The sequence below is a fragment of the Mustela nivalis genome, assembly GCF_964662115.1.
Source record: "Mustela nivalis genome assembly, chromosome: 3".
Classification (NCBI taxonomy): Eukaryota; Metazoa; Chordata; class Mammalia; order Carnivora; family Mustelidae; genus Mustela; species Mustela nivalis.
In genome coordinates this window covers 156,005,316-156,031,644 of record NC_139022.1, presented here as the reverse complement: position 1 = coordinate 156,031,644, position 26,329 = coordinate 156,005,316, and the positions used below count along the sequence as shown (strand labels likewise).

Below are 26,329 nucleotides of genomic sequence, written 5' to 3'. Positions count from 1 at the left end.
CGCCTAGGTTCCTCCTAAATATGCATTAAATAAAAGCTGGACTTGACTATGTACTCTTGTGAAGATGAAGTACATATGCTTATTGGCTGCCAGGGAAATAAAGTTGCAAAGTATGCAATTATCAACGCTATATGGGTCTTGCCCCACTATCCATAAACATCTTAATTACCTTCTACACATCACTAAAAAGGGGCTTCTGTAAAGATTCAAACTATTTTTCTAGACCAGCAACTTTTGCATATCAAATTTCAGAGCATACAAATGATTGCCTCTAAGAAACAGAAATTCCCTCCAAAAAGCTAGATGCCCGGAAAAAAAAAAAAAAGTAGAGACGTGATCTATTAAGTAATCTTTTAAGTCCGTTGCTAAACTGTTATTAGGCTGCAATTAGGCAGCTCAAGGTTGATGTTTACAGTTTTTGACATTTCTAACTGATTTGCTCTTAGTGCCATGAGGAGGTAGGGGTGAAAGTTACTGTATCTACTTTGTTTAGCCTTCTTCCTCTCCTACTCTCTAATTTTCTGATTTTTTCCTGATTGACTATCATTGAATACCTGCTGTTTTAAAATTCAGTATCTATGCATGCCTACTTCCTTGTCCTTCTGGTTTACTTTTTGACATCTACGAAATGAGCCAGCATAGCTGATTACTACTTGCCATGTGGTTCCCCTATATTTTGATTGCTCACAAGTCAGCAGCTTTCCCATATTGGTCAAAGTGGTGCTACAATGGGCCCTTGCCCTCCTTGGCCTGTGGATCCTATTTTTTTATATCTAAGGTTATGCTCAGAATATTTTTTTTCTTTTTTTTTTTTTAAAGATTTTATTTATTTATCAGAGAGAGAGAGGGAAGAGAGCGAGCACAGGCAGACAGAACGGCAGGCAGAGGCAGAGGGAGAAGCAGGCTCCCTGCTGAGCAAGGAGCCCAATGTGGGACTCGATCCCAGGACGCTGGGATCATGACCTGAGCCGAAGGCAGCTGCTTAACCAACTGAGCCACCCAGGCGTCCCCAGAATATTTTTTTTCATTGCATATTTTTTTCATTGCATATTATTTAGGTTAAGTAAAATCTAAAATACATGTACATCACTCATTTAAACTTCAAACACTTCCCCTATATAAGAAAATAATCATAGCATGTTAATAAAGACATGTTTGTCCAATGCATTTTTACAAGGTCAAAATTGCTACTGTAAAGCTAGTTCTGATTTTTTTTTTTTCACACGAATAAAGTAAAGATGATTTTTAAAGCCTTAACCTAACAAAAGGGAAAGGGAGAAAAACAGATTCTATGAATGAGTCCATCCTCCTGTTGAAGTTTCCTTTTCGCTCACATTCTTCATGCCATCCGTGGGCATAAAGTTCCCACCTTCCCTGTTTTTACACTATTACTGTGAAATCCTGAATTGAAGTCTACGCAGAGGAAAACGATTAGCAAACGGCATAATGCTGACTTTTAAAGTGCTTCTATTTTTTAATTTTAAGAAAATTTGACTCGCTCAGAAATGCTTCTAGGAAAATAAAGTATTCAAGCATAAGAGGGACAGCTATGCTATCTTTTGCAGACTTTTGCGGGATGCTGTAGGTGGATTCTCCATATGCACAACGTCGTAAGAACAGTAACAGCAGTAGTAACAACAGTTATAAAAATAATGGCGGCTGATACTTATTAATACCTGTCTAAGGGGCCGGCGCTATTATAAGTGCTTTGCACATGATGGCTTAATCCTTACAGCACCCTATGAGGTAGTTACTGTCATGATCCCCATTTACAGAGAAAGAAATTAAGGCCGGGTGAGACCGAGCATTTTCCCAAATTCAAAGCAACTAACGGACAGAGCCTGGATTTAAACGCAGCCAGTCTGGCTCCAGCATTGATATAACCTTCACCACTACGCTGTCCTGCCCATTCCAAAGTCTTAAATGAGAACTGCTAAGTTATAGATTCAACAGTTCAGAGTTCGTCAGAGTTTTTAAACTTGAATTTCACAGAGAAGTCTTTCCCTCTCGAAAGCTAACACTAAATATGAGTGGATCATAGTAATTTTAGTAATTTCGCATATTGAGTTTTTAACAAGGACACACCCTGCCAAGTTGATACAAAACGAGCTGGGTTATAGCAAATCTAGATGTTCTAGCATACTCGGAAACACTGCTTAAATTAGCATCCCTTTAGAAGCTCATTACCAACTAAGCAAAAAAAAAAAAAAAAAAAAGAAAGAAAGAAAAGAAATCTTGACATTTTGGTATCTGTGATATTAAAAAGAACTAATATTTAATATTCAAGTGGCAACAGCTTGTAGAGTTTCCACACAACGCCCACAGGGATCGATTTTTCTTTAAAATGGCCTTTAGGAGTCTGCCTTTTACACAGCTGACACCTCCATTCTCTGAATCCTCTTTCCTGCCAGCACCATGGGGCACACACTGAGGGTAGCAGCAGACATGTAATTCTTCACGGCAGGACTTGTCTGTGCAAATAATGGAGAATATGAGAAATTAGGAAAAATGTAATTTCCACTGAATCAACCTCGGTGTAATCTCTGCTACTAAAAATGAATAGATGTCTTTAGAGGGCTTTTCTCCATATGCTCCCTCAATCCCCTTAATATACCATCCGCGAGAAAAGAAGACTTGTCATGGCCTAATTGAGCATCAGTGATTCCACACCTGTACCAAGGCCACCTAATGACAAGTTACGGTTGCCTGGAGTTTTGCCAGCATGACTAATTGTCACAGTACAAATTTACTCACCTGTGGAATTTTCAACTTCCCCATCCTGCTGTCAAGAAGATGCATAGTAATAGAATAAAGGTTTAAAAATGCTGAACGCTATGAAACATTTCACTGATAGTCCAGTAGAAAGCTTTCATGAAAAAAAAAAAAAGAAAGAAAGAAACTTTCATGAAACCTTGTGTTTGGTGGCTATGATTACTCATTGCTGGGATTAAAAAAATAAAAATTCTGGTCATATATACATTTACCTGGTAGAATAATAGGAGACAAGTGAACACATTATTCTGACATAGAGGAAAAAAAAAAAAAAACGGATCAGATTACCTAAAACATGTTTCTTTTGTCTACATTTACTTAGCAAACATACTAAAGTTAATTACTATTATGTTCTACATTACAAAGCACTTCATTATTTAAGGAAAAATTTTTTTCCATACCGAATCATACAAAGAAGAAGTAATTTGTTGGATTTTTTTCAAGAAATGTGGGAAAGTCTAGGATGGAGATATAGGTATGTGTACCCTAATTACATGAAATAGTAAACCACATGGTAACGTCTTTGTTAGACAATCTGGCCCAAGGATTTATTTTTAATGTGAGGTTAGGTTCTTGAAAATTAATATTTGTCCTGGAAAATTAGTACACACAAGTATAGTAGTTGACGTTTCTGGAGATCCTGTAGTCAACTGCATTTACTGTGATACTGAGATGTATTTGATGCACCTGTGAAAATCACACAGAAATTGTATGACCAATTTTTATATGTATACTTGCCTGCTTATGATACAAGTAAAGTTTAAAGATGAAAGCCCAGGATTTCCTAAAGAAATTTAAATAAAATTGCTCATTTCATTCCTGTCTTCTGTTATATATAAATTCTGTAGGTTGCTCATTCCCCCATCCTATAGTGTTATTAGGTCAGATGACAGGGGGAAAAAGCTTCCGGGTCAAGTTTGAGAAACTCTGTATTAAATGTAGGCTTGCATCACTGTTACAAAATCTCACTTCAGAAACTTCAGTATGCTAGCATGCATTGGGAAGAGAAACAACGTGGGGTCTTTTCCAACGGAACTTGACCCAGACCTGTCTCCCCCAACACATCTGTGAAGCCAAGAGTCTGAACGGACTCTGCCTTGAGGGGCTGACGCATCACAGGTACTCAGTACCTTCTAGCAAAACTTCAACATTACCCACTTTCAATCGAACTGAAAGTGTGTGTGATATTCTTTGCCTCCGACTTGTTCATGAGGATAAATATGCAAATGGAATCCGAAACACAGACTCGTTTCTTCTAACCAGATCTCAGCCCACCTACTCGAGAGGAAAAAAGAGTAGTGAAATAATCCACTCTGGCATGTTGACCTACAGCAACGCAATGACTTAAAATAGGATTTTTAAGTGATAGAAAAGGAGAAGGGAAACAGCAGCTTCCGACTCGGCACATGCCTTCCACTTAGCGTGTCTGAAAGAACGTTTTCCTCATTTCACAATTGATAGCCAACTTATTTTTGTTGTTTTGCGATTCAAATTTCTGTCCTTTTTTTCCAGAGCTTATTTGCTCTGACGCTGAATTTTAAGCATCTCTAAAAATGTTTGATATGTTATTATTCTTTCCAGATACCTTCTGAGAGCCAAGCGAAGCACATTAAGGAAGAAAGGAAGAATGATGCTGGAAACAGTGCCCTGAGCAAAGCCACTTCACGGAGCAGGGTACCCACCACCCAGAGACCGGACTGAGTCATCAGAATGAGAACTTACCGGTACTTCTTGCTACTCTTTTGGGTTGGTCAGCCCTACCCAACTTTCTCAAGCCCGTTATCTAAGAGGACTAGTGGTTTCCCGGCAAAGAAAAGGGCCCTGGAGCTCTCTGGAAACAGCAAAAATGAGCTGAACCGTTCGAAAAGGAGTTGGATGTGGAATCAGTTCTTTCTCCTGGAGGAATATACGGGATCCGATTATCAGTACGTGGGCAAGGTAGGATTCCACTGGGCACTTTGACGTTCTGGTTTTAAAGCCTGAAGAAATTACTTCTAATAAATAGGGAGGATGTGAACTATTCCCCAGTACAGTAAGAATTGTTGCTTCTCTGGTAAGACTTTTTTTTTTTTTTCCACTTGAGTAGTTTCGGGACGAAGACTGTAGCAAGAAGTTGAGAAATGTTAGCAATGTAACAAAGAAAGAAACGCTTCCGTTGAGAAAGAAACGCCCACAACCATCTACATAGGATTATCATAAATCCTTTAATTTTTACTTTAGCTTGAAAAATGTGGTCTGGCTATTCTATCAAGTAGGATGTATTAAAAATAGGAATAGAGCGATTAAGCTGTAAGGGAAGGAAGGTTCCTTTTTTCTCGTTCTGAAAGCAAATATTTTGAGCGTCAGTCCTTTGGCCAGGTTCAAATTAACTACTTCTTAACACGGCTCCCCGACCATGCCATCCTTTCCGTGACCAAATGGAGTCCTTTGTCCTCAAAAGCCACCACCTGCCTCCGATTTGGTTGCTGTACTATTGCTGCTGCTGTGGGGTTTGTCTCGTCTCAAATAAATGAGCAAGAGCCAGGCATTCAAAAGCTTGTGATTTAATTGCGGCAAGGTTCACAAGAGAGAAAAATGGCTATGGAGGGGTGCTATTTCCAAATATCATCTGACCATTTTATTGACTCTAGAAAGTAGAATGAGGAGGCATCACTTGTGATAGCCCTCAGAGATTACTGGAGCCGAGTCAGGGAAACAGCTCGGTTCTACTGTCTTCATGCGTTTCTCGGAAATTTTATCATCAGTTACATTCTTGCTGCAGACGATATGCATACTGCAACGATGGGGAAAAAATAGAGACACGGAGTTGTACTTTGTAGGTCCTGTGTTTCAAAATATAGTATTGGTAAGAAGAGTATTTGTCACATACCCTTCATACAGAGAATGAACATAATGGAAATGATAAGATGTCTTTGTTTATGATTACAGCTATGATTTTGAAATGGCTACATCAGGTAGCATGAATTTTGCAGATTCCAAGGGCTGCATGTTCACATTTCAATCTGTTACCAAATATCCCTAAATAAGAAGGTGTGAATATTCTCTTTAAGTATTAACCACTCCAAATGAAGGAAAACCATCCATAGCTTGGGCTGAGGTAACCAGGCATTGTTCCAATGAATGAATTATTAATGTGGAATAAAGTAGGAGAGGAAGTATTCAGTGAAGGGGTGAACATCAACACTGATCCCCAAGGGGTTAGCCTTGTATTTGATGTGAAATCCACACGCTGTGTGAAGGCTGAAGAAAGATAGTCCCCTTCTTTATACTTTACCCCATTTCCTTGTGAAATCTGACAGGCAGGAACTATATTCATAGAGTAATGGTTGTAAATAATGATAATCATCTTACAATCTTTAAAACGCTTTCTACAATGCGAATAACACTATTGTCATAGATTAAATTGTTTTAAATGCTTTGTCTAAATAATTGAGCCCCCTGCCTTTATTTTTTCCTTTCTGCTTTTTCTTCTAAAGTTGTGATGTCAGTTGTTATCAAAACTACTTGAGTTCTTAAAGAAAGGCTAGGATATTTCAGGATACCAGAAGCGGAAATAGATAAAACTGCACCAAAATCAGTTTTACCATGATGATTATGAGAGGTAATATTGCCACGAGGAAAAGTTTCTCGAGCTGTGGACTCAAGCAGATAGATCTGACGCCCCATCGATGCCCTGCCATTCGTGTGGCCCAGGGCAGGTTGTTAACCTGCCCAGGCTTTTGTTTCTTCATCTAGAAAATGCAGGCAGCAGTGCCAACCTCATGGAGTGGCAGCCTCGTTAAAGTGAGACAAGAACGAGGGACTGGCACACAGTAGGTGCATAGAGATGTTCTTAATATGTGTGAGAATACCCATTGGATACGCTCTTAATAATAATCTATCTGTAATGCACTGAAGCAGAGTATTGATTTCTGTATCATTGCAGAAGTAAAAGGAGGAAATTACGGGATCTCTCAGTGGGTGAAAATGTAGAGGAGGGTGGCAAAACTCCCTTCCCAATCAGAGCTTCCATGCAACCAGGTGGAGGTAGATATTTTATTGGCAGCTAGCTGTATTTCCCTACCTCACCCCCACCTTCTTGAAAGGGTGACACATAAAGGAGTATCTGTTGGAAAAAAATAAATAAGGCAATGGCAATCATTGAAGTAGTTATGGTCCCCGCATGGCTATGACAGATGTGTAAAGAGGTGTTTTTGCTCTGTTAATAATAGGGCATGTCCCCAAATCTATCTTTGGCGTTATGTTTTATCAACATGAGAAAGGATTTGAGTCTAATGTGTTTTTAGCACAATTAAAAATAGACCCAGAAAAGTTTGAGTAAAAAAAAAAAAAAAAGTTTGTTGTTCATGTGGCAACAAGTTGGTCCACTTTTAAAAAGCTCTGAAACAAAACAGACACCTGATGCCGGGAAGTGGATTCACAAGGTTAAGAAATTTTGGGAACAGGACGAGAAAAAACAAGATTAGACTGCAGCAGAGGTTCCAAAACATTCTTGGTTCACAGAGCTCTTCTTATCTCAAGAATTGTTTTCACAGTGCGCTTAGGACGCAAGAAATAGATCCAAACACATTAATAGGTATTTATATTCTAAAAAATAAGTAGCTCTTTGAAAAAAAAAAAATACACAGCAATTAATAGAAAAAATAACCCCAGTTCCTTACTTACAGAATGTGGGCATCTGCTGGGCACTGTACAACTTCTAAGATTGGACACTGCCCCTCGTTTCCTTTCCATATTGATTTTGCACTCACTTAACACAAATACTATGCGGAACCCAGCTTTACAGACATATGACATCATCGAAAGGAGTGTAGCACCACCTACTGTTGAAACTGTGAACTACCCTGAACTAGTAATTCACAAGGAGTCTGACAGAGCCCAAGTGTTTCTGCATTTCCCTTGAAATTTTAAAAATGCTTCCTGGTACCAGGGTGGGCTCCCCAGGATGCCTCGGTCTGCGCCCTGGAAAGCCCTGGACTGTAGCTGTGTGGGCACTTAAAGGTGTACAAAGACCAATAGAACTTTAAAACAAGCGATTAGCCTAATTAAATAACAATTACTTTGAGTCTGTCCTTGGGGCCTGAAAGGAAAAAGATTGATCTGTACTTGGAAGGAACAGAAGCTTTAACAGAAGAAAAGTCATGCCTCTGAGCAAATAGCGCTTAAAGTGGAAGAAAGAAGTTTTTACACGATAAGTATCTGTTTCTATTTTATTTGTGTTCACTGGTTTCCATGATCTGTGGGAAGTCTCTAGGGTTGACCGTGATGAAGGTGGAGTGAGGAAAATGTGAGAATGGGTGGGAGAAAAGGGCTGTCAGGTGTCAAAGGAGAAAAGAGGGAGGGTCACAGCGCAACCGAGGAGCAGAAGACAGACCACTGAGGCTAGGCTAACAATAAAGGGAAGAGACAAGATAACGCTTAAAACATGGAACACAAGCCAAGGCGACAAGACATCCCTCCTCTAGCCTTCTGAATGCTCTCCAGCATTTCACTGTGTCCTGCGGCCCCGAAAGATAAACGCAGAAACGTGAACTCAGCCGGGCAGAGGCCGGAAGGATACACTTCCTGTGAGTAAGAGTGGGGAAGGCCGATTCTACTGAAATATTGACAACCCAGATTCTGATTTATGAGAAAAGTCTCAGCACCTCTACTCACCTAAAAATGGTGGTGGTGGGTCTGGGTAACAGGGAAGGAAAGAGTTGTCCTGTACTCGGTAAGAGCTTGTGGGCTTAAGAAACAGATCCACATACAGATGGTGGTTTTTCTAAAATGCCGGACCATCTGGGGCAACTTTTAGCTGATTTAGCATAGGCAGCACCTGTGTCACCAGGGCGCTTCTTGGAAATGCAGAATCTTGGGCCCTCCCTGAGATCTATGGAATCGTACTCTGCATTTCAATGAGAGCCCCCAGTGAATTGTATGCATATTAACGTCTGAAGAGTAGAGGCTTTTAAAAATATCTTGGCCCTGGTCTCACCTTCCCAGAGATTCTGTCTCACTTGGTTTTTGATTATATGAAATATAATATAATATGCGCTGGCATTTGAGAATCACGGCCTTGGCAGTGTACAACTGGCAGTGATTAGAACAAATCGTGGCATGTTCAGTGATGAAATGGGCGTCCAGGAAGTACTGCTGGACACAGAAAGGAGAGGGGACAGCTGGGCTTGGGGCTGAGCAGAGCTTCCCCCCAGGAGGTGATAATGTTGGAAGCACTCTTAAAGGAGCAGCAGGTGTGAGCGCACACCGCAGAGGGAGAATTAGCAGGACTTCCCAATTTATTAGATGCAGAGAAGTTCGAAGAGTCGGGGATTTCAAGATCGGACAGTTAGGAGAGTGGAAGTGTCGCTATTCCTGGCACAGGAAATGTAAAGATACATGTGTTCTTGTCAAGGGGGGATGGGAAGAGTATTTGATATTACACGAAATCCACCCCGGTTATCTTTGGTTTCTGTAAACTTAATAGGAAAGTAAGGAGGAAGCGTCATCATCTCACATTTGCAGAAAACCCTTGCCAGCTTTGCATAATGTAGCAATTCCTTGATGGTGATTCATATATAATCTAAGATTAAGTTCAATAAGAAAAGAAGAACACAGGTAGACGGAGATTAGATTTTGATGACGGGCACTCATTAACACAAAGATGAATATATTTAAAACCGCAGAACTTTTTGCACAGTTTCAGGCAAAAGGTTTGCACATGATCATACAACAGCCCATAGCAACGTTGATTTCCCTCGTCTCCTGCATTTTATCCTTTACAATGCTCTCCTTCCTATGCTCTCCTTCTACACAATGGATACCTAAGACGAATCTCCATTAGAAGCCTTTGAGGTACTTCTATTTTTAGTAGCATACCAGGAGATCTGTTTTTAGGAACGTGACAAACTGTCTATTTTCATAGATATTTTCTGATGTTACCTTTTTGGAAGTTGATGAGGATTTTCTCTTGTGGAATTTTCCCAAAAAACAGATACGCTGTGTTTTTTTAAACATCATGAAAACTGGGGTTCTATTTGAGGCTCTATCGCACAGGTCTTCCTAACACGCCTTCCTCTTGAGTCTTTAAAATTAATGTCTACCCAATTCAACAAAGCCACTCATCTCAGGATAATCAGCCGGTAATGTTTTAACGGCCCATGAAAATGAAAGTTGTCAGCCACACACACCTTTAAAATTAGGAATGAACAATTATTTGTTCCTATAATCACATGATCTGAATTGGGTACACATGAAGCAATATTATATTCACTCTGGAAGACCATTTAAAAGATGCTATTATTAAAATATTGCTTTCTTGTATTCCAATTTTTTTTCTGAAAAGAACGTAAGTTTAAGAGTAGAAACCTCGCGGTGCTAATTTGAAGGGGGATTCAGAGAGTCATTTAATCACTGTCACTTCAAACAGCAGCAGCAGATTAAAACATCAATATCGTCACAGCCAGCATGTCCTGAGCCCTACTCCGCTCAGTGCTTCAGGTATCTTTATCTCATTGGGTCCTCACAGCAACACTAATGCTGAGGTAAGATTTATAGCCCCGTTTTACAGATGAGTAAACCAAGGCTCAGAGCACTCAAATATTTCCTCCTAAGCGCTCAGCCTACTAGACTTTGCACTCAGCTTCTGTCTCACCTTGTAACTGCTCTGTTATATTCCTTCCCCGGGATCTCCACTCCTTCACAGAGCCATTGCAAGGCACAGATTAAAAAAACATTTCCAGAACATGCTTTGGCATTCAGAGATAGCATGTGGTTCAAAGCCACAAATACCTGCTGGGAACCTGCTGTGTAAAACCCAAGGGGAGATAGAAAAAAAAAATTAAAACTAGTATTAAAGAGCTACCCAAATATGTTTGCATTACCACTATGAACATTCCTTTTACTTTTTCTGGAATACATCATGATATTCAAAATAGTTACATGTGCGCATTTTAAAATTAGATATGCAATTAGCAGTCTTTTTGGTCATCATGATGAAAATGTGTCTTTGCTTTTTATTTCCCTTGATAACCTCTAAACTTCTATTCTGGTTCAATGCCCTGCAATAATCTTTTCTCCCTGAGTCAGGACAAGCGCCTTGGGCACATCTTTCTTCTTCATCATTTAAATTTAATGCTCAGTCATTTAACATTTTTATATTTCAATTGGTTAGTATATTTAAGAGACCATGCACTGGCTGGTTGAATGTACCTTAAAAAAAAAAAAAAAAAAAAAAAAAAAAAAAAAAACGTTTTAAAAAGTAACTTCCCGACTGCCAATATTGGCAGTAATCCTCATTATGTTTCCACTGCCGCCAACTGATTTCCCTTTCTTAATGGCAAAGGCTTCAGTTTGCTATTTGATGCTAAGAAGATGTCCCGTGTGACAGCAATTCCCTCAATCTTCAACGTTCCCTCTCTGCACAGTTGCTCATGTGGAGAGCAGAACCGTTAGAAGGTCTGACCTTGGTCATAAACCCAAAGGCAACGGTTCTATTGCCCGGTCACAAAAGCAGAGTAAAATTTAGAAAGGCAAAGAAAAAGAAGGTCCCAATCCCAAATCCTCCAACTTCCATGTCATTATGTCTGTGGAATCCTATATCCTCCTGCTTGTAATGCAGTTTGTGGAACAAAATGGAGGGATCAAGGTGAATAAAAGAGAGTTAAGGATTCAGATCCTTTTTGTTCACACTGATCTATATTACCTTCATGCTCCACAAACGGAACAGTTCTAGAGGTTGTTGGAAAGTTATAGACACTCTGCATGTTCATTATAAAAATCCCCACCCATCTCTACTATAGACATTGCTAAGTATTTATTTACTGATTACCTTAACTTGTTTGTACTATTATTAAACAATACAGATGCTTGGTTTGCACCAGAATGCTCTCGGTTTTTGTTGTATTATGGGTCCACCATAGGAGATGGCAATTTAAATACGCAAAATGCCAACATTCCAATGAACATTTCTTTTCATATCAAAATCTTTAATTATCATCATCCTTAATTAATCGAATAATCCTTAATTATCAAATAAACTTTATTCCAAAAATCAGATAAATATCCCTGACTTATTGGTAATCAACAGTCAAAAGATACATAAACCACTGATTTTTTTTAATCTCCATTGATTTGAGTGACAGTAATTTAAATATGAGAAGCCAAGAATATATTGTCACCAGAATTATAAGTTTAAACTTAAGAAGGCCTTATCTCTCCCATCAAAATGAAAGGATGTCTTCCTTATGCTCTACCCTCTTTTATCAAAAATAAACAAGATTTTTTTGATAGGAGTTCTCCCTTTGATAACCTTCATCAAATCTGACATTATGTTTAGATGTTAATGTGTCACCGGAATCGAAAGAAGGCATCTTCTGTTGTGTAGATGTGGGCTGCTGGTAGCAAATTCCATCTTCCTATAAGCTTCTATGTTGTCAATTATTACAATGACCATGTAATAGAATCCTCATGAGCATGCTAAATATATCGGTATTCTTCGCAAACCTATCTTTCCAACTGGAATTAGAGAAGAGATTGAAAGAAAGTACAGAACTCCCCTAAGACAAAGAGGTTTTTTTCTTATTGCTCTTTTGATAAATAGGTAGAAGGGATAGATATTCTCAAAGGTCAAGGTGAGGAATCAAATTTGAAATTACGTGACCTGGAATAGAGAAAAGCAGCATGCCACAATATTTCTCCAGGAAAATAGTTACGGTTTCTTCCAGTTTTCCATTCACGGAGAATACATACACACACACACAAGAAAAGAGAGGCATCTTAAAAGATTAAAATGTATAGATGTGTGAACTATATGAATAAATATTTGAGGTGAATTGGTATGTTTCAGAAGACCCGAAGGCAGTAATGGGGCATAACAAAAAGCTTGAAATATCAGTGTGAATGTGGGATTTAATGGTGACTAGAGGACACTGAGATTGGAGTTAAGAAGGCAGTTGAAGACGTTATCTCAGCTAAAACATTTTTGAATAGATCTGAAGAGAAAATGCTTTTCATTCATTCGACAATTATGCACTGGAGAGTGTTAAGTTAATAGCCGAGGAGGCTGCGTGTGTCTGCGCCCCAGCTACACTGTGACCACCTGCGTAATACTGGGCAAGTTATTTAACCTCCCTGCACCCCATTTCTTCTGCTGCTACATGAGGGAGTAAGAAAGTTACTGAGGTGAGGATTTAATAAATTAATACACAAAAAGAGCTGAGAACAGGGTCTGGCATATCATACTCACAAAGGGAAGCCCGTCTAAGAAGGGAAGGCCCCCTGCAATCAGGTGTGCCCTCAAAGAACGGGAACAGCAAAGGGAAGGAAGAACCAAAGGTGCCCTGGGGATTGTTCCCCTAATGTTCAGACTCATTCCGTGAAATCAAGTGTGATGGGCCAGAAGACGGGGCCAAGCAGCTAAGACAGCTGCAGATGTGACTCATAAGGGCCATTCAGAGAACTACGCATATAGAAAAATAGGGTCTTCCTTATCATCCCAACCAAACTAAAAATAAAATGTGCACCACTCTTCACGCTGTTTGATGACCCTGGTAAATTTTGTAGATCCTTCTATTAAGGCTATTTATTATCTCGTTTTAAAACATCATCACCTGGGGCGCCTGGGTGGCTCAGTGGGTTAAAGCCTCTGCCTTTAGCTCAGGTCATGATCTCAGGGTCCTGGGATCGAGCCCCACAGTCGGGCTCTCTGCTAAGCGGGGAGCCTGCTTCCCTTCCTCTCTCTCTGCCTGCCTCTCTGCCTACTTGTGATCTCTGTCTGTCAAATAAATAAATAAAATCTTAAAAAAAAAAAAGTCATCACTTTAACCACAATTTGGAATTAATATTATTTAAATGGCTATGAAATGTTAAGGGTCTAATTAGGTCTCATCATTTTTCTCAATATAAACTTGAATGCATCCAACAATGCAAAAAATTACTATTGCACTTAGGGTATACTCATGTTTTAAGTTGGAGTAATCATAATTAAGTTGTTAGGTTGGAATTAATATCATAATCTCCTTATATTATTGAACCAAAGTTTTGCTGAGGGAAAAATCATTCCTGACTTAATTTCTTACCCTGAATGCTTCACCTTTTTAAGAGTGAAATAATTAATTCTTTGTTTAAAGTTCAACTTTGACCTTTCATATTGAACAGTGTTTTATATTGGGTCCCAGGTCTCCTTTTTCAATTAGTACTTTAGATATTGAATTTGAATCTTTTCACATACTCATATCTTTGTAAACTCTGCAGGACCCTAGAGTACATGTTTTATTCATCTATGTATCCTTAAAAGTGCTTGGCACAGATATGCACCTTGGAAACAGCCAAATATTACTTGAATTAAGCTGCAATGACTAAAGAGATAAAAACCTGCCATGTAGTCTAGAAGTGTTTCCCAGTTTATTGGTGCACATAGTTTGATATGGATATCGCTGATAGTGCTTTGTGTCATTGGGTTGACAAGTGAACATCTAAAGTCTTTAAAGTTCAAGGATATATTAGGTAGTAAACATATAAACCAAATTTATTATGTCTTTCCATGGAAGCTACCTCTGGAAATTTCACATCAAGATGACACAAGTATTTTATGGTACAATAGGAAAAAGCTCGAGCTACCTTAGTGCAAACCAGAGAAACTGAAGACAATACAGTTGTATGTGCATAAATAAGAAAGATAAAAAGAAAACATACAGGAAATAATATCATATTGTAAAAGTTCATTCTTTTAAGACTTTTACAAATGAAAACCAGACAACATTTAGGGTGTCAGTTTAAGGAAGTTTGAAGCAAAATGGGGGAAAGTAAGAGCTGGCCAATAGAAAGCACATTTTTCTTAAAATTCCTAGGAAGTTACATTGTGTAGACAATTCGAGTGTGTGGTAAAAAAGAAAGCATTTAAGACCTGAAAATGTTGATTGCCATGATTCACACACACAAAAAAATCAACTATGGAGAAAAATGTGATGATACAGGGAGAGGAAAATTCTATATAATGACTAATTCTTTTCTTTATCAACTATATAGTCTCCCAATCAACATATTTTGAGTTCGGGGGAAAATAATCATTTCTGGAAAATAATCTCATCTTAACTCTTTTCTATCATTTATATACAAGTACAATTCAGAAGAGAACCTGGGAAGAGAAGATGCCAAAAAATTCTGCTTTAACGTACAGTTAAGCAAAATTTTAGCATGCTTTATTGTTTTCTTTCCACGAATTGTAAAGCATAAGACTCTGGCCCATTTCCTTACTTAATCTACAGTCTAGAGCTTCTATTCCTGCCCTCCTCCACCCCCAGTAAGGGTAACTACCCCCTGGAAAGCAAACTTCCCTTTTAGAAATCAAGCAAGGCAGAATGGACTATAAAAAATTACCTTCTTATTCTATTGTAGCTGTTTTCACCCACTTTTATTGAGAAATAATTGACATATATCACTATGTAAGTTTAAGGTGTAAAGTATGATGGTCTAATTTACATATATTGTAAATTATTATTGCTACATTAGGTTCGGCTAGCATCTACCTTCTCATACAGATATAATAAAAAGGAAGAAAAAAATTCTCTGTAATGAGATAATTTATATCTTTTTTAACATTTTATTTTAAGATTTTATTTACTTATTTGTCAGTGTGAGAGGGAGAGAGCAAGGCAAGGGGAACAGCACGCAGTGGGAGAAGCAGACTCCCTGCTGAGCAAGGAGCCCGATGCGGGGCTCCATCCCAGGACCCTGAGATCACGACCTGAGCAGAAGGCAGATGCTGAGCCGACTGAGCCACCTAGGCACCTCAAGACAATTTATATCTTGAGTATTCTATCCATCTTCCCAACTACGATTATTATGTAAAAAGAATAAAAAGGGAGGAGCTATTTACCTTGTGCTATTTATCTTGGTGATCACGGACTCACCTGCCTCTTAAAGGAAAATGCTTTTAAAACACAATCAAGAAAATTAAGTGACTTGGTCAAACTCGAATGGCAGTATTTTAGTCCATTTTCTCTCCCTTTCGACAGTCTAGATATCAACTTACTAGAGTTTTAGAATGATAGTGCCACAGTTGGTACTTTACTACAATGGCAAACCATCAGGTAATTTCTAAGGAAAGGGAGGGGAGGGTGCAGGATGGGGAGAGACAGAATAGAAAATATAACACAAAAGAAATTACTCCCTGGCAAGCAAAGGTACTCCAGAAAATTTGTAATGAGATAAAGAGCAATGGTAATGTTTTCTTACACTTTTACCAGGTGCTACAATTTATGAAGCGTTCTTGCAAAAAAGTGTTCCTTGGATGACCACACAAGTCCTCCATTTGAGCAGGACTAAATCCTTTTGGGTGTGAGAAAACAGTCCCAGAGGGGTTAAGAGACCACTGTCACTACGTGCAAGTACCAAAGCTGGGGCCAAAGTCCAGCTTTTTTGATATATCTGAGTCTAATACTCTTGCCTTACACTACATTATTAAGATATTAGAGTAGCAGAAAGTATTTTAGACATGGTGCGCAAATGAAACCATAGCATAAAGGCTTAGGAGTTAGAGCCCTAGAAGAGTCCTCCAATTCATGCACTAACTTACTGTGAGAACATTTTCCCCAGCCTGGCCATTCAGATCATTCACATTTCTTTTCATTGAGGTTGTTTCATTGGTCGCTTAAAGGAAGGGAGGAGGGGGGAGGGGAAGAAAAGAAAAAGAAAAGGGAACTGTTCAAATCCTAAACTTACAAACTGGTTCCCACGCGAAAAAACTAATAAGTGAATGAGCTCATAATATTCTCTCCCAGGATCAGTTGTCAGAACTTAAGAGTAGGCTACAGAATTCCCTTTGGTCATCATTTATTGAATACATATAGGATGCTCGAGATTTAAGAATTTGAACAAGAAACAGACCCTCTCTCAAGGAAACTACTTGTTTTATAAAAATATAATTTTAACTTTTTAGATCTTAAGAGTCAATATAAGAATATTATAGCCAATATATTTCTTACATCTTTTTTTTTTCAAATATTTCATTTATTTATTTGACAGACAGATCACAAGTAGGCAGAAAGGCAGGCAGAGAGAGAGGAGGAAGCAGGCTCCCCGCTGAGCAGACAGCCCAATACAGGGCTTGATCCCAGGATGCTAGGACCATGACCTGAGCTGAAGGCAGAGGCTTAACCCACTGAGCCACCCAGGCACCCCTATGTCTTACTTCTGAAGAAAAATCCATTTTGGGAAAAGTCCATTAGCTAGTGAGAATTTTTTTTTTTTTTTAATTTCTGCCATTTCAGTCATCCTGTCTCAAAGGTCTGCATTCATCTGTTAATATTTCCTTCCAAAGTGTATGTGTCAGAGTGAGAGGGAAATAAGAGAGGGGGGCACAGGGAGCATGTGTGTAGGTATGTATGGGTATGTGTCCTTAGATTTGGCAATTACTAAAGAGATCACACCATAAGGCAAAAAGGTAAGATTGTTACCGGTGAGTTATGGCGCCTTACTAAATCAACTTTTGACTGAGTATCTGGCTCTCAGCTTGATTTACCACTGGCTTTTTGAAAATGAAAACGTTAGACTAAGCAGGAGCTGAGACTAATGTAGTCTGCCAAAGACCTTGGACTTCCAGAGTCAAGCTAAAGGCAGTAAACAATGCCTTTTTGGGGAAATAACTTCATGCAGTGAATAAACCAAAAGGCAGTTGTTTAATTGATAAAATCCCAAATGAATAATAACATCTATTACAGTTTGTATTATTTGTGCCAATAGAATTTACAAATAACTTAGCCTGGGGTCTGATATAATAAATACAACGAATCCAGAAACGTTCGTAATCATTGTGGGGAGTGCTGTTTGGCTGTATGCTCTGGTATGAATTAGCATAGACACTGGAGCTCAGCAGATCCTGGTATCCTTCCTGGCCATGCCCTAAACTTTGGGTAAGGTACCTAACCTCCCCGACCTCAGTTTCTCTGGAAAAAACAAACAAAAAAACTGGAGAAAATAAAGGTTAGCTCCTGGAGTCATGAGAATTAACTGACGTAACACACAACACTCTCTTGCGGTACATGACACTCAGTAAGTGCTGGTCAAAGGTGTGTTCTACACTCTTTCCTGGGATTCTTGAGGGACCACATTCAATTTGGGTCTACCTTGAATTCCGAAGATAAAGAACTACCCTACCTTGTTTTCTACAGTTGCTGAAACAAATCACCACACACTTAGTGGCTTAAAACAGTACAAACTTAGTATCTGACAATTCTGGAGGTCAGAAGTCTGAAATGGGTTTTACTGGGCTAAAATCAAGGTGTCTAAGAATCCGTTTCCTTGACTTTTTGAGCTTCTAGAGGTTGCCTGTGTTCCTTGGTTCAGAGTCTTCTTCTCCTTCTTCAAAGTCAGCAACCCATTTTTTTCAAATCTCTGTCTCTCTGTCTCTCTCTCACACACACACTGACCTCTATGCATCATCCCATCTCCATCTGACTCCCACTCTCCCCTTTCCCTTATAAGGACCCTGGTGATTACATTAGGCTCCCCTGGGTAACCTAGAGTCATCTCCCTGTCTAAAAACCTTTATCTTCATCACATCTGTAAAATCCTTTTGCCAGGAAATGTAACTTCCTCACTAGTTCCAGAAATTAGGACGTAGACATCTTTGGGAGAGCTATTATTCTGCCTACCACAACTATTATAGCACAGAAGTTTTGTTCATTTTATAGTTACTCTGGTACTTCTGACATTAAATTCAAGGTATTGAGTGTAAAAGATAAATGTCAAGGGAATTAATAAATTTCTCCTGAGTTTAGATTTAAAATTCTTTTGCTTTTAGCACTTTGTCAGAAGTTCTCCTCCACATAACACAAGGTCTGTTTCAATGGTTATTAAATCTAACAAAAGATAAAAGACTGAATTGAGTGGGGTTATGTGGAATCTCTGCAAATGCAGAATCTGTATGGTATTATTTGAATGTATTTTAAAAGTTACAAGGTACACAAATGAGAAAAAAAAATGGAAGCGTAGAAAGATGATGGACTACAGATGGATAGATAGATAGACAAACAGACAGAATTCAATCAGTGGTTCTCAATAGAGGCATTTAGTCCCCCAGTGGACATTTGACAACATCTGAAGACACTCTTTGGTTGTCATAACTTGAAAAGTCCTGTAGGTATCTAGTGGGTAGGGGCCAGAAATGCTGCTAAACATTCTACAATGCATAAGATAGGTCCCACTATAAAGAGTTACTCAGCCCAAAATGTTAGTAGTGCAGAGGTTGAAAATCCTGAATTAGATAGATCTTTGTAATTCAGCACTTGAAATATTGTTTGAGGGAGTGCCCGGGTGGCTCAGTCGGTTAAGCATCCTAACTGTTGATTTCGGCTCAGGGTCATGATCTCAGGGTCATGAGATCAAGCCCTGACTCGGGCTCCACACTCAATGGGGAGCCTGCTTCTTTTGCTCTGTTCCTCTCTCTCTGCCCCTCCCCCCCTCTAAAATAAGTTAATTAACTAATTAATTAAAATATGGTTTGGTACAGAGTAATCCTTAAATGGATGTTCATAGGCCTGAATGTAAACACTCAGAGATAATATTCATGTTCTGGTTAACAGAATACTGACTCAAATGCTGCTCTTGCTGGTGGTATAATGCTAAGAAACTCTTAGCTTGCCTCAGTTTCCTCATCTTTTAAGAGGAAATATGAAGAGTTTCATGATGAGTAACAATTTATATAATCTATGTAATGAGGTCAGCACATTTCCTGTTCCATAGAATAAGCTTAATAGATGTCTCCCATTATTTTTTTCCCCAAATCCCAGTCAGATCAGTTGCCAAATTGAGAATCCTATAGGAGAATGCTTTAAAGATAAAGTATTTTCACTGTTATAGAAATCAACCAAATTATTTATACTGAATAGGACAATATAATTTTTCAGGTCATCATGGAAGGCAACATAGTGTACTTGAAAAAGAACGTGGGATATGGAGGCAGCTTGATCCTAAGTTTTGTTAGAGGAAAAGAGATTTTCTAGATTCTTTTCGAGCCCATTTAATGTATTAAGAGATAATCTACCCAACTAGAACAAAACTCACAAATTCCATTTATATATATAGTCACCAAAAATTATCGGTGCCAGGCTCCAGGCTGCGGGTCATGTTTCCACTCCCATCATCTAACTGACTTTATAGTAGGAATTGGCTCTTCCTCCCACTGAAATCTGTTTGGTGGGGAATTCCTAAAACCAAGGGAGGATTTCACAGTCCCAGCCATTAAACACAGAAACAGACAGTCCTGTGTGTGTCTGAAGTCCTTTCTACGACCTTGAGATTACATATCTGAAGGCCCTGGGGGAAGAGTGGCAAGTTTGTGGGTTAAAGGTGAAAGTAGACTGGTTTTTGTCCATTTCCTTTTGAGGCAACCATATGGTGAAGGGGCAGCCCCTTTTTGCTCCCAGGAGACCACCCAGGCTTCTCCACGGCAAGAAAGGGGTAGATGATGCCATAGATGGTACCTATCAAAGACAAAGCTGCCCTGTAGCCAGGCCCACAGGAGCCAAGAGCAATGGAAGTCAGAGGCTGATGTCCCGGGGGTTTCTGATGACAATGAGGCAGGCAGGATGGAGATACGCAGCTTTGATCTTGGGGAACAGAGATCATGTTTCCACCTGCCAAAAAGCACAGATGCCACTGAGGAAAGTAGCGGATGACAGATCTTGTCTAGAAACCAGTGGGCTAGAGGGCAAGACAAGGACTGCCCTTAATTCCAAAGCCCCCAAATTTCCCTCTAACTCAGGCCATGTGAGTCTCTTCTCTTTATATACCCAGATGGTATGTTGGACTGGGTCAGGGGCAAAAGGAGAAAGCAGAAGCCAGAAAGACTGAGATTTATCTAAATGAGTTATCTAAAGAGACTCTGTTATTGAATCAGGTAGACGTTATTGGATTGCATTAAATTATTGACTCGATGTGCAACCTAATATTGAGTTCCTAATACTCAATGGGATTAGAGCTTAAGGGATAAACTATAAAAAAAAAAAAAAAAAAGGAAGTTGCATCTTCCCTTGCACATCTGAGTGCAGTGTGCGCAAATACGTGGCCAGCAACTCAAGGGAAGGCGCGTTTCTATTTTAGCTGACTTTATTGCTTTTATTACCCCAGGCACATTCTCAAAGCCTCCTCTGATTTTCTCCCACACTGAGTCTGGTAACCATGCTACGTGCTCATGCTGGATGCTCAGTCATTTTTCTCCCATCAGTAATGTTACCCTCTCCAAGAAGTCTTCATAAACCCTCAAAGGGCTGATATATTCCCTGACTTTCCCTTTGTGCAATTTACAAGTGGTTTCTATGCCATTCTCTGGCTCTTTACTTACCTTATTATTCCTAATACTTAATAAGAGTACTCAAGTGTCTAATTTCTGCTTTTATTCTGAGTCAGTTCTTCCAAGCCTAAACTTCAAGTTTGCAGAAGGCAAGTGTGGTGTTTTTTTAATTCACTGTCTCATGCAGCTGTCCAGGCCCATACATGTTTTTCAATGGTCTTGGTTCATAAAGTTAAATTAGTTTTATTATGGAACAATGTTTCTGTGAAATGGAGTATTTTCCATTCATCATCTATTAGTTTTGGCAACAGAAGGATATTTGAAATATAGCTCAATATATCTTGAAGCTTCTTCACCATTAACAGGTGACTTCTGTCGAAGACTCAGTGGACATACAATGGTTAATGTACTTGCTGGATTTCTAATTTGTCTATTCTCTTCAATAAACTCAATAAAGCTGGCTTTATTATTGTATTAGTATTTTTATTGCTTATTAAAGAAGTGTTTTTAGATCTGAGGCAATAACTTGGATTCCTCCCTCAGACTTCTCAGATTAAATCATGTACTTAATGTTTGGTTGTGACTGCCAAGTGATCTGGAACCTTCAGGAATGTGGAATCTTGGTACATAGAGTTATACTAAAATCAAGTGAGACAGGAGATGGAGGACACTAAGATTTATTGATTGCTTTCTATGTGTCAAAAACCCTCACTGATTATTGATTATTTTGTCCAATTTTATCTTTATAACACTCATTCATTCATTCTTTAAAACCATTCATTATTGAGGACCTATAATGGGCCAGTATGTCAGGTGCTGAGAATACAGAAATGAACCAGACAGTTTGGGTACTTTCCTTCATGAAACTTCCAATGAAGCTATTTGCTGAGTGAAACATGGAAATAAGCCATCAAAGAGATAGACTCCGCCAATGGCTAAGTGGGGAATAAATCAAGAATGTATAGCAAAGGAATCTAACTTAGACTAATAGCTTACTTAGGGAAGGCTTTCCTGAGGAGATAGATGCAGATCTGATATATGAGTGGGATCACCCGGGTGAAAGTTGTTCAGAAGGACTTTATGCCAAGGGGACCATATGCAGAGGGCGAGATATGAAAGAGACTAATGCATCCTTTAGAAACTATAATAAGCAGAGTATGCTGAAATAAGGACTATCAGGGAGAGAGTGGAGGCTGAGGAGGCTAGCAAGGGGGCAGAGACCACGGTGGACTTTGGAGGTCATGTTAAGGAGTGAAGATGAGCACTTTTATCCTGAGAGTAAAGAGAAAACCCTGCAGGATTTAATTAGAAGAGAAATGGCATCCTCAGCGGTGGTATTATTACTGTTTAAGTCGGGCTAGTTTCAACAAGGAAAATAGACTGAGAGGAAGCAAGACAGGGTGTGTTTTAAGAGAGCCTCATTGCAACAGACCAGGGAGAAATGGCAGGGACTTGGACTGGGGTGGTGGAAAGGAAAACAAGTAGGTGAGTCAAGATAGATGTAAGAGGTAGAACTGACAGGAGGTTGGTGTCTTAATGAAGTAGATGATGGAGGCAGAGGGGAGGATCTAGGATGACTCTGGTGGCCTTCACAGAGACGGGACATACAGAGGAGGAGCAGGTGTGGAGAGAAGGTGATGAAGTCAATTTAGAAGTCTGAGTGTAAGCTGTCCAAGAGACTCTCCTGGAAATCAAATGCATCTTTGACTCTGGATCTTGAGAAAATGGTCTGCCCTGGGGTCATCTATTGATTTGAGCATCAAGGGCACAGAGATAATATTCGAACACAGGAAAATAGAGAGATGATCTCATCAGGGGAGAACATGAGAAATGAGGAAAGACAAGGACCTAAGACACTGGCCTAACGGTGACCAACTTTTAAGGGACAAGTAGAGGAGAAATAACTGGCAAAGTCGATTATTCTGAGTTCTACCTTAGAGACGACAGAATGAAACTAAGCTAATTAATTTAGCTAATTAGCAGGAAAGTCAGAATTCAGACCCAAATCTTTCCACCTTCTGAATACTTCATGTTTATGATGTGAGGATGATTCATTGAAGCATTTCTCTGAGTTAGGCCTCCGGTGAGGCATTTTACATTCATTATTTTATTAATTTTCAGAGCGATGTCCTCATAAACTCAGTATGGTTGCTATTCCTATCATAGAGATGAGAAAACCGAGAACACGGAGAAATTAACTAAGGTCCCCAAAGTTACACAGCTGGTAGCTAGCAAGCATTTCCATCCATCTCTCTCTCTCTCTTTTAAGATCTTATGTTTTTTAAGTGATCTCTACACCCAACATGGGACTCAAACTTACAACTCTGAGATCGAGAGTCTCGTGCTCTACCAACTGAGCCAGGTACCCCATGCCCATTTCTTTCTCTTACCCTAGTCCGTGTTCTTAACTATTGTGATTGTACTAGTTAAGGCAGCGGTTCTCACACTTGAACACTCATCAGAATTACCTAGAAGACTTCTTAAAACGCAGATTCCTGGGGGCTCCTGGTTGGCTCAGTCAGTTAAGTGCCTGCCCTTGGCTCAGGTCATGATCCCAGGTCCTGGGATTGAGCCCTACATCCAGCTCCCTGCTCAGCGGGGAGTCTGCTTCTCCCTCTCCCTCTGCTGCTCTTCCTGCTCATTCTCTCTCTATCTCAAACAAATAAATAATATGTTAAAACAAGCAAACAAACCCAAATATTGGGATTGCGGGAAGGTCCCCCCCCCTTGAGGTTCTGATTATGAAGGTGGGAAGGGCCTGAGAATTTGCCCCATTTCTAACTAGTTCCAGCAACCTGCCCCAGTAATGTGCTGCCACCGGCGTTTTCACTTGCGAAGCAATCATCAGACATAAGTTAGTTAACGTATACTAGATCATTAGCATTCAAATACTGCATATTAAAATATACAACATAAAATTTTACTGAAAGATACTTTTATTTACCTGGCCCTGTAATCACAAAACAGAATCTACTTTTAATTCCTCCAAGCAAGGTTGAGGGTCTTCCTTGTACAAACTCTACCCAACAAGCTCTTCACAATCTTCACAATATTACGTATCATGCATTGTAGATATAGATCTAGATAGATAGATAGATAGATAGATAGATCTCTTTCAGTGAAGCCTCAGTTTGTCCTAACTTGATTATAGACTTATTTTCTTAATTTAAAATAATGTTCAATCTAGTTAACAAAATTGTGTTCTCTCTCTCTCTGCTGTCACTCCAGTTTCTCCAATTCAGTCCCATTCAGACACCTTTTCACTACTGTTCTTGGGCTGCCATATGATATATCTGACTGTCATCCTTTACCTTTCACAAATGGCCACATAGCCTCGGCACTACGCTCTATAAGCATATTCGCCATAATCTAATTTTTTTTTTTTTACCTCAGCAAAAAAATCCCATAAACCTTTTGGGCCGTGGTGGGTTGTCCCCCAGGTGTGTCGTGGAGGTAAGCTTTGGTTTAGACTCTGTTTTCTGTCTCAGGGATGCATATGCTTAGAAGACTCAGTTTGATCACCGACTCAGCGACTCAGTGACACACGGGTAATGGGAGGCATAGGGCGGCATCAGCTTGTAAAAATCAGCACGATTAGTGTTATACCTTTGAAGTGGAGTCCAAATCCAGTTGAGAGCTGGGACAAAAAGGCGGTAAAAACAGCCTGGCACTGCTCTGGCGTGACCCTCCGCAGGGCTGTGTCTGCAACCCCAGGTCCCCGTATTTATTTGTCAATGTGTTGCACTTGGAAATAACAATAAATCAACAGAAAAGCAAGCAAAGACCACCAGCTCCTTCTGGAACACTACAGGTACAGTAGTAAAAAGTCCTGCCAGCCCCGGATGAGATGTGACTTTCTGAGGAAAGTGGATAATTTTTACTTGATGGTGAATCGTTAAAAGTGAGCCAGATGATTAAACTTAATGGAACAGCCACATTAAACTGAAATTAGTAAAAACATGCCTCGGGCAGCCTGCAACCTTTTATTTGTTGTTGTTTAACTTCTGCCTTTTACAGTGGTCATGATGAATGACATCACAAAGGAAAAAATCCAATTAAAATCTAAGTGCTCAATAAACCCCTAATGTCTGGTTGCCACCGCCACTTTCTCTAGCACTCATGTCTTCTGTTTCCTCTTCTCCCCAAGAAGACAGAAAAGAAGTGGCCCCAGGGGAGTTCAGCAGAAGGAGAAAGAACACACAAAGGCTTCTGGAGGCTTCTGCTCTCCGCACTCTCTCAGACGCAGGCATTGCACTTCGAGGGGGATGAGGTTAAATTGTTTTATTATCAGACAACGCCTGGGTAAAGAGATGCATTTTCCCACTAGGTTTCAAATACTGATAAATCAGAATGGGGATCTGGAGAGCAATCCTGTTCATACTCTTAGTTGGTGTCTCCACTGCCCTTTCATACCATCTCAGGTGTGTGTTCTATAAGTCATCGGAATGGTGTCTCCTGACAGCTAAAAATAAGTTTCTGATTACTTTTACCTGAATAAATCTTGTGGCCAGATGTGGTATTCACCTACTAAGTGGGCAACAATTACATATTGAGAGTGATGAGAGACCCAGCCGAGGGAAGTCTACAATCTAGCGGGAGGCAGAAGACTATTCATCACGTGGAAAGACAGCACTTGCCACCCAGGAGAAGAATACTAGCTTTTGATGACAGATTTTGCCTTAGAGATACCATGTGTTTGTAAAATTGGGTTTTCAAAGTCCTTACAACAAAGTTCTCAAAGTCAAAATAAGAGTCAGAACACACTTATTATGAATGGGGAGATAACAGGAATCATATCTTAAAATGTGCTTTTACTGCATGTTTACATAGGAGTTATATAGTATTTGTACATGGTCTTTAATTAGATCTTCCTGATAGCCTTGTCCTGTGCTTCTATTATCCTCATTTTATTGATAAGGATCTTGGCTCAGGGAGGCTAATTGGCTCTGCTATGATCTGACACGTGTGAGGGAGACCGAATGAACACAGCCCCTATTTGGGACTCTGGTGCTGTGCCCCCCACCCTCTGCCAGGTTTGCTAACCATGGTTGCCCGGAAGCCAGATCCAATGGGCAGTGATGTTGGTTTCATTACTCATGAGTTAATGAAATCGCTTTTTAAGAGCTCTCTTCAGTCATTAGAATTTGACAATGGAGAGTTAAACTTTCCCCAGTGGCTCTTTCTGTGTAATCACGGTTTCAACATTTCCTTAGCATATCACATTACACAAATCATGGAGTCCTCTTTTGTTTTACATTTCTTAACTGCGTTCGTCTCACTTCTAAG

General features: G+C 39.6%; 1 protein-coding gene across 1 annotated transcript in view; it reads left to right on the top strand.

The window, feature by feature from the left end:
• CDH6 (cadherin 6) overlaps positions 1-26,329 on the top strand; it is a 121,199-nt gene that overhangs the window by 61,122 nt on the left and 33,748 nt on the right. Inside the window, exon 2 of the mRNA XM_082724522.1 lies at positions 4,354-4,710. Coding sequence (XP_082580648.1) covers positions 4,483-4,710 — 228 coding nt within the window. The 5' untranslated portion in view covers positions 4,354-4,482. The remainder of the gene's footprint in view (positions 1-4,353; positions 4,711-26,329) is intronic.